Here is a 9,099-nt window from a genome sequence, read left to right on the forward strand (position 1 = left end):
AAAAAAAAAAAAAAAAGAACGGTATTTTTGTCAGCTAAATGACATACCCTTCTTTCTCTGTTACAATAAATACATATTTTCTAGTATTAATCATATCTAACATGACCACCAAGGTGTTATAATCAACTTGTAAAAAGCTTTATGACTCTGCTGTAGAACAAGACAGCAGTGAGCACTGGCCTGCGCTACCAGTGTGTTTCGTGCCATTCTTCAGGGGCCCGTGGCGTTGATACTGTTATAAGAAAACATATTACAACAAAAACACCAGAAAGTGAGGCAGGTGGTTCCGAAAGGATCGGCTGTACTCTTCACTGCTTCCCACAGGTTGCTACCCAAGCAGGCAGGAGGAACTGGTGGTGTGTACAGACATCACCACAGATGAATGAGAAAGAGGAATAGGGCAAAGGGATGAAGTACCACCCCTCACGAGGACATGAGTGCATCTCAGAACCATAGAGGTGAACAGAAGCATGAGCATTCTTCATTATCAGACAGTCAGACAGAGTGAGACGTCAGCACTCTGACACTGTTCACTGCGTGCATAGTATGTATATTCCTTGGCCCAGAGGACAAAGGCTGCCAAGGTGAGAATGGAACTGTAGCCTTCCTGGCCACTCTGCTGGTACACTGACCCTAGGGAAGGCAAAGACTAGACCAGTCCTTCAGAAGATACTCAGGCAGCCTCTGCGGAACCAGAGACCCTTGACCTTTAGATAGGATTCGGCTTTGTCTGAATGTCCCCGGTCATGTCTAAAGCAGGCTGCAATGACTCTGATCCTCAGCCTGCTAACGTCAGGTACAGCTTTGGGATCCTGACAATGCCTCTGCGAGCTGTGATTTACAAAGGATCCGCATTCAGATTCTTAGTGGTTTGGAATGGCATTGTACTACATATGCTGGGAGAAAGGGGACTTGTGTTCTGACATCCTATCTCGGAGGCATACATGGTCCTTTATGAGCACAGTGGGTGCTTTGGAGTTACCTGTTTTGTGATTTGGTTTCTAGGAACTTAAACCGCATTCTCCTTTTCTCACAGGACTTAGAACAAAGTAAACATATGGTATAAGGGGATGTGTTTACTCACCTCTCTACCTTAGAACACCCATGCATGTTCTTCCTAGTAGTAGACTGCTTCTGTGCTGAAGCCAAGTCCACTTAAGATGGTGATCTCAGCTCCCCTCCAGCTCTGCCTTCTGCTGGGCAGTTGAATGAAAACAGCCTCTCTCTATACATGTGACTAGAATTCTGGCAGAGGAATATAGTTTGGGGAGAGAGCTAAAGAGTTCATTTGTCCTTAAAATCTAGATGCTAAAATTCTGAAGCACAGTTGTTTTGAGGTAAATAACTACTTATATTTATAATACTGTGAGTTATATTACTTGCCAAAACGAACAGCACATCAGTAGCCTGATGTGTTTCCTTCTTAGGCTTGAGTGAGAAGACTAGTTCGGCTCATAAGCAAGGTGGGGCTTCATACATGTCAGATAACTTAAGATGACATGCTGAAAGTGATGGCATGATTAAAGAAATAACTAACATAAATTCAGAGGCCCAGAAAATAGATGTTTTATGTCATCCCTAAAGCATGAAGATGCAGGGCGGCTTAGTGGCTAAAGGTGGCTTCCCCACCCCCCAGCAGCCCGAGTGGGACTGGGGCTCATGTGAAGACGGGATGCTAATCAGCTCCTACTAGTTATCATCCCATCTCCGTACACAGGCCTCACAACTGCCTACATTATAAAGAAATATGGAGAAAACTAATTATGAGAGAGGAAATCTACATTTGTGGCTTCTTTTGTGCCACTATCAGAGTATCTGGGTCAAAATTCTCATCTTTCTTAGGTTTCTGTCCTCTCTACAGTAATAGAAATGTTCTAGTACTAAAAACTCTCTACTATTTAGTTCAGCTGAGATAACTGAAATTTTATGTTATATTTACTCTATATTAATTAGAGTCTAAATAACCACAAGGAGAACTTTCTTTTTGTAAGAGTCACAGTCCCATTCTCTTCTCCTTTAAAGTCTTGATTTTTCACACGGGCCTCTTCTCACTGAACTAGGCATGTGGAGAATTTCCTCTGTGGGCCAACACCACTTACAAGAGAAGTTCACTTATGCAGTGTTAAAATTGCAGTGAACAGTGAATATGTTCTAAGGTAAAAACCAGCCAGCTCTAGAAGCCAAAGGCCTGATCAAGCATGCCAGATGCTGCCCAAAGATCAGGTCGGGATGAAGCCAAATTTACTTTGATTTCTAAATATCTAAACTTACTCTGGAATGTATTGTATGATTCTGTGATATAAATTGACATCTGGATGTGTGTGAGGAGGATGTGGAGGTATTATCTTAGGATACATGAGATGTTTTAGGATTCCACTAAAACCACTCCTTTTTGAGGCATGATCGATTTATTATAACATCTCAGTAGTTTACAGTACTGCCATATTATCACAGGCAGAGAGCCCCAGAACACTTGGTCCTCCAAAACAGTGAGTGGTACTCCCAAGCATGACTGGAAATGTAGTGATTCTGACACTAGAGTGCACCTTGAATCAAATCTGACCCATCTCAAATTTTTATATGAAAATTTTTGCATTAGAATTTTGTCTTAGTCATTGTTCTATTACTGTGAAGAGGCACAATGACCATGGCAACTCTTTAAAAGGAAAACATTTAATTGGGTCTGGCTTGCATGAGAAGTTTAATTCATTATTATCATGGTAGAGCATGGTGGCACACATGGTGCTGGAGCGGTAGCTGAGCACTACAATCTCATCTGTTGGGCACGGCAACAGAGCCTAGCCTGGCTTTTCAAACCTCCCAGCTTACCCTCAGTAACACGCTTTCTGCAGCAAGGCCATACCTCCTAATCTTTCTAACCCTTCCAAAGAGTTCCACTCCCTATTGACTATGTAGTCAATATGGCAAATACATGTACCTATAGAAGCCATTCTTATTCAGAACACCACAGATTTCTTAGTTTTACACTGTGCTCAATGCCAATAGTCTTGACATTCAGAGTCTCTTACCTAACTATGGGGTGGCTGACATTAAGTGTCATTGGTGCAGCTTGAGCCTTCAGGCACTTCAGGTTTGTGTGTCATGCTGGATGTGGAAATGATGCTGTCAAATTTGGCTGAGAGTATGCCCCCAGAATGAGTTATTAATATTTTCTGTGTTGGGAATCTTGATTCTGAGGCACCAGGCAAGGTCCCAGGGTTAAGAGTTTATGATTTAGAGGATAACTATTGTAGGATGCTGTGCAGTGTGTGAGCTCTTGGTACATCTTCTGCAGAGACATTAGCACCCAGGAGTGGCTATGGAAGTAGAGAGAGTGCTGAAGGTTTTGTTGAATTATAAAAGAACAAAAGAAATAGTGTTAGCTGGACTATGCCTTAAATGTAGAAAACAGTTTCCACACACAGCAAAATATTAATAACCAATTTGAGGAAGAACTCCCAACCATCACTGATTTAGTAATTTGTTCTCACTGGTGCCTTGGTCTTCACAGTGTCTGTGGAGTAGTCCAGGAGTTGGTCTAAGGAGAAAACTGGGTCTCTGGGGAGTGCTGAGGGTTCTAGAAGTTGACTCAAACTACTACAGAGGCTAGAAGACAGTTGACAGTGGAAAGGCTGGCCTGAACCCAGCTCCTGGAGGGTAGGTGGGGACTTGTTTAAGCTATAAGAAACTTTGTCTTCCTGCCCTTCCATACTGACCTTCCCTAGGATGTAAAGAGTCCCCAACATGCTGGGAGTGGGGAGGGGGCTAATATGTAGTACTTAGTGGCTTTTTATCCCTCAGGTTCAGGTGTATGTGTTGAATGGGTTAAATACTTTCTGAGTGTGGGGATTCCTTAGTTATTCATGCAGACACTGACAAGTGAACTTTCCCAAAGTACATCTTCTGGAAAACTTCCCGATAGTCGTAGAGAAATGGATCACACTTCTTTACTCACTTCAAGGAGAAACCAAGAAGGCAGTGCTTCATTAAATGCCCCGCATGCTCAGCCTCTTCCCAACGGCTTCAAAATTATAAAACTAGGAGGAGGTGGAAACTTTAACTTATACTGGCAAATGCTACTTACAGATATGTCTGGTTGTTCCTAGCAACACTAACACAGTAGTGTTCACAATAGTCTTTTATGTGTGTCTTTGCCTTGATTCAATAGCTCAGAGATATTTGACACTAGATTTTTGTCTCTGTTCTTGATTCAGCTGTTGAAAGTTATTAGGGACCTTTATTTAACAGGATAAAAATTACTCTCAGCAATGGAAATGTCAGGAACCCAAATGTTAACGTATAGAGAAAGCAGTGTACATTTAAAAGATAGCAAAGTGGGCAGGCATTTTTACTGGGCCTGTTCTCCATATGGAAGGATAACTCACGGGTGCTAGACAGTCCTGTTTCAACTCTGTGTAGGGAGTCGTCTTCTGTGTCCTATGGAGAATAGACATGTGCTGGAAGTTATTTTCTTCCCTTGCTACTTCCCTTGCTATTTTCTTCCCTTGGGATGCTACATTGATTACATGACATTAAATTCAGTCACTCTGCAGCCCGTTTGTTTGCAGAATGATGCGTGTGTTCAGTCTGCTTATAAGATGGTGCTGGAATTCTGGCCTTATAGCCCAGGCAGGGTTAGAAGATCGGCATATTCAGGCCTTTATTGTAGGGTTAGTTACTAAGATAACCTTCCAGAGGTTCCTGAAGCCATACACAGCATTGAACTGTACATATGATCCTCCTACATATAATCAAGTTTAATTGCTGCTCACAGTGAGAGAGTAACAAATCATTAAAATACACTATAAGAAGAGTTACATGACTGATCTTTGTCAGAAGAAAAGACAGTTTTGGGGACTGCAGGTAACTGAAACCAGAGAAAGAAAACCTCAAGTAAAGGGACTGACTGCTAGTTACCCTAAGTGCTACCTGGGTGACCTAGCTGGATTTTGCTTGCTCTAACTTGTTCCTCTTGGAGAACGGGGTACCTGTGGGTCAGAAGTCCCTATTCAGGTAGACTAGTTAAAATTGATTCTGAGATGGCTGTCAGACAATCCCTCCCCAAGCCTCATCGTCCTTAGCGCCCCAATATCTGAGAGTTGCCATGGTAGCAACTGGAAAGAACCTAGAAGTGGCACCTGAATAATCTGTCTGTTCCTAGAAAGGTGCAAACACTCATTTTTTATTTAGCCCTTCCCTTCCTCTCACATCCATTTCTCTGTTCACCCCCTGAACCCAGGTGCTGGGAAATTGACTTGTGGGTTTATCTGGCACTTCTGCCTTTGAGCTTTTTTGAAATTTTACCTTATTAATAATTTATCACCTCCATTCCTGAGCAGCCTTCTGTTCTCCATTGCACTCAGTTGTGTTGTCCCACATTTCCCAGGGTAGGAGTGACTCTGGTGCAGTGACTGAGAATGCTGTGTGTTGTTAATCCTTGGAGTCAGTGTGGCACAGAAGGCCTCCACACTGTGTGTGCATTATTTTCTCTGGAGCTTTGTTTCTCTGTGGTATCCAAGGAAACAGGAAAGGAGTGAAGTCCAGGCAACATCATGGAATGGTTGACTGTGGCTTTAGACGTCCTGTGGGAAGCTTTGGCTTCCTCTGTCATTTTTGTTATCACTCATTATGTAGATGACTGGGCCAAGCCTACTTGGCCCTGCTTTGCTTGTTCGAGAGTCATTAGTGTTCTGAGGTGACTGCTGCAGCACTGGAGTAACTGATGAGCAGTTCTGAGGACTGCTATGAAAACGAGAGAGGAGACAAACCTCACTTTGTTTTATATTTATTTAAGATTGGAAAAAGTGCTCGATGACTTTTATAAGATTTCGTTTAAACTTAGGTCCTATAAAAAGTTAGTTTTTCTTATGTAGAAGATATTCTGATATTTTCTACTCTGCTTTGTGAGACTACAGGATGATTGTTTTTTAAGAGTCGGGTTTGTTAGCATCTTCAGGGTCATTCATTCACGTGACGATTTAAAACAGACTTATTTTGAGCTCTTTGTCCTTTTGTTCTTCTTGATGCTTTAAATTTGAGGCCAGGATTTCTGAAATAATAGGATTTCAGGTTTTAACTAGGAAATTAACCATAGTCATTTCAGTTTAGCTGTATAATTACCACAGATATTCTTGCTTATTTCAGACACAGATAAATGGTGCAGACCCAGTAAACTAAGAGTTATCTCTTAGTCTTTCTTTTAGAAAGTGTCTTATCTGCTTAAGGTATCCATAACTAACTGGTGATGCCAGGCAGTTGCATGCAGCCTAAGAGTTTAAGGGGGAAGGTTCCTTCCAGCTATCAGAAGCAATTTAGGGAGAAGAACGTCCCTGGTCCATGGAAGTGGGAACCTGTAGTTATTGATAGAATGCTCTGTTCAGGCAGTGGGAACCTGTTGTTATTGATGAGTGCTCTGTCCAGGAAGTGGGAATGTATGGTAAATGAGAGCGCTCTGTTGATGAGAGTGGGAACTGCTGGTATAGGAAACATGAAGGTGGGAAGCAGAGATCTCAAGACAGAGCTGAAAGCAGATGCAACCTTCAAGGCTCCCAGTGACCTACCTTTGCCAGCAGTAACTCCAATCCCACAGGCTCCAGGGTCTCTCAAAACAATCTGTCGGCTAGGAAGCATGTGTCCAAGCACCTGAGGCTGTGCGGAGCATTTCACATTTAAACTATAACAGTAGGCTTAAAAGGTTAAGATCTATGTATGAAAAAGTCCCGAGCACCCTTTCTCTTATGCTCATTTGCAGACAACTTACCATACCTGTGGAGACCATAGCACTGATTCCGGGAGTGAGTTTCATGTACCTCTCAGCTCCAACAGGGTTAAGCTAAGGAGTCCTGGGTCTGGATGCTGCCCGGAAGTCTGTTGTGGACAACCCTTCCACCTTCTTCAGCCTTTGTGTTTACTACATTAACTGAGGGGTATAACATCTTGTATTATCATCTCACATACCCAGTCCATCAATTAAATGACTAGTAATATTAATTGCAGGTGTTCTACTTGGTCGGTCAGTTGGCTGGTTTGTTTTCTTTTGTTTTCTAAACCGCTGTGCCATTTCCTGTGGTTATAAGTGTTCATCTGTCTGTATGTTTTAACTGAAAATCAAAATATCCTTTTCAATTATTGCTTCTGCCTAGTATGGGTGTACTCCTGTACTCTCTGTGCTAGGGAGGTTGTGGTAGGAAGATTTGAGGCTAGCTTTGGCTACATGGTGAGTTCAGAGGTAGCCTGGGCAACTAAGTGAGACCCTGCCTAAAAAATAAAACAAGTAACAGAATTTTGGAGTGGCAGCTTAAATGCCCAACAATACTGAGCTAAGCCCACATAACTAAAGAATAGGTACTGACAAACAACTATATAATCTCAGAAGAAAGCAGGCTGGCTTCTGGATAGATTTAAGGTTGTGGTTCTGAGTTTATATGTGAAATGTCAAGAAAAGAAAGTAGATACATTCTAACCTACCTTTTCTTTCCTCTTTCCTCCTTATTCTTTAATAAAAATAGGCTAAGTCTGATATATATTTGTCTGGTTTGTCTTGTGGGCCATTAGCTTGCCACATGATCTCTATGGCTGCTGTCTTTGAAGAGTCAGCTAAGCACTGGCTTGAATAACCCAGTCCTACAACTTCTCACTTAGACTGGATAATAGGCATTTCATTTAAATCACAGATAATGATTGGTAATTTTAATCTTCCACAGCAACTCTTGTTGTTGGTGGTGGTTTTTTGTTTGTTTGTTTGTTTTTTGTGTTTTATTTTGTTTTTAATGGTTTTTTGAGACAGGGTTTCTCTGTATAGCCCTGGCTGTCCTGGAACTCACTCTATAGACCAAGCTGGCCTCGAACTAAGAAATCCACCTGCCTCTGCTGGGATTAAAAGCGTGTGCCACCACTGCCCAGCAACTCTTCTAGTTTTTAAATTATGCTATATCAGAGAAAGCAAAAGCAAGCTCAAGTTGTACTCTGTCCACAAAAGTCTCTCTTTGGTATTTAACCTGTGATTGTTTTTTTTTTTGGATTGGATTGGATTCTACCATGTGTTATAAATGCACCAGTGTGTCCTGCATTATAAATGTTATGGCATCACAGATCAAGGAAGTTATCTTAAATTACCTGTGCTGTGCCAAAAATAAATTGTTGGAGCCTCTAAAATAATGTCTTTACATTGGTGTGTTTATGATTTTAATCCTTGAAGGAGGAGGGTGGGGAATTACAGGAATGTAGAAGAATCTGCCAAGAAATGTAATCTCTCTTGACTCATGTAGAGAGTCTCTTGTTACCAACTGAGGGGATGAGCAGCAGATGCCTCTTCACAAACTGCTCTCAGCATCTCCGCTCCAAAGACGGCTTCTTTAAGCAGCTCTTGCCAAAATGAACATCTTGACTTTTCTGTGCAATATGGAGTAAAGGGGAAGAAAGAGGGATTGAAAAATGAGTTCTTGTCCTCCCACAATGAACTGCAGATAGACACACTGCACGCTTTTATGTTATGCAAAGGGCTTGTAGTACAAGCACATGTGGCTGTCCCCATTTTCTGTGACTCCTTTCCAACCTTTACATTTCTCTGCTCTGTTTCTGAAGGTCATGTTGAGTTCAAGTCTGGAAAAACATTAATCTCTTTATTATTTTACACAGGTGGAATACATGTTGGTGTCCTTTGATCATGAAAACAGAAAAGTCCAGTTGTTACTGAATGGAGGAGATGTTCTTGAAACTCTGCAGGAGAAGGGGGAGAGGACAAACCCCAAGTAAGTCACAGCCTAGTGTTGCTGGAGCCTTTGGAGTACCGAGGACATAGGATCTTTTCTCAGCTGTCTAGAAGGCAGGACGACAGAGGGTCCCAAGTTAGAGGCTCCAATTCTGCCTCTCTGGGCCTCAGTCTCATCTCAATAAAGTGTGGATAACAATAGTTATCTCACAGGCACTTCAGAATACTTAGCACAGTCAGCTACAATGTGGAAAGACTTTTTCTTAGACACATTGCTGAAATATGATAAAGATTCACAACAGAGTTTCAGACAAAACTGGAGGCAGTTTTGTTTTGGCAGCATTATGTTTAAGTTTCTCTGTCTCTGCCTCTCTCTCTCTCTCTCTCTC

At 41.9% G+C, this 9,099-nt stretch overlaps 1 protein-coding gene and 1 long non-coding RNA gene across 2 annotated transcripts in view; one reads left to right on the forward strand and one right to left on the reverse strand.

The window, feature by feature from the left end:
• Nucleotides 1-9,099, forward strand: part of Gclc (glutamate-cysteine ligase catalytic subunit) — a 39,682-nt gene that overhangs the window by 11,268 nt on the left and 19,315 nt on the right. The window contains exon 2 of the mRNA XM_031343582.1: nucleotides 8,638-8,750. Coding sequence (XP_031199442.1) covers nucleotides 8,638-8,750 — 113 coding nt within the window. The remainder of the gene's footprint in view (nucleotides 1-8,637; nucleotides 8,751-9,099) is intronic.
• LOC116072241 lies at nucleotides 4,326-5,484 on the reverse strand. Its single transcript, XR_004111363.1, has 2 exons — nucleotides 5,305-5,484; nucleotides 4,326-4,437 (listed from the first exon to the last, which is right to left on the reverse strand). It is a non-coding gene; the product is annotated as an uncharacterized LOC116072241 (long non-coding RNA).

The sequence above is a fragment of the Mastomys coucha genome, unplaced genomic scaffold (genome assembly GCF_008632895.1).
Source record: "Mastomys coucha isolate ucsf_1 unplaced genomic scaffold, UCSF_Mcou_1 pScaffold23, whole genome shotgun sequence".
NCBI classification, from domain to species: Eukaryota; Metazoa; Chordata; class Mammalia; order Rodentia; family Muridae; genus Mastomys; species Mastomys coucha.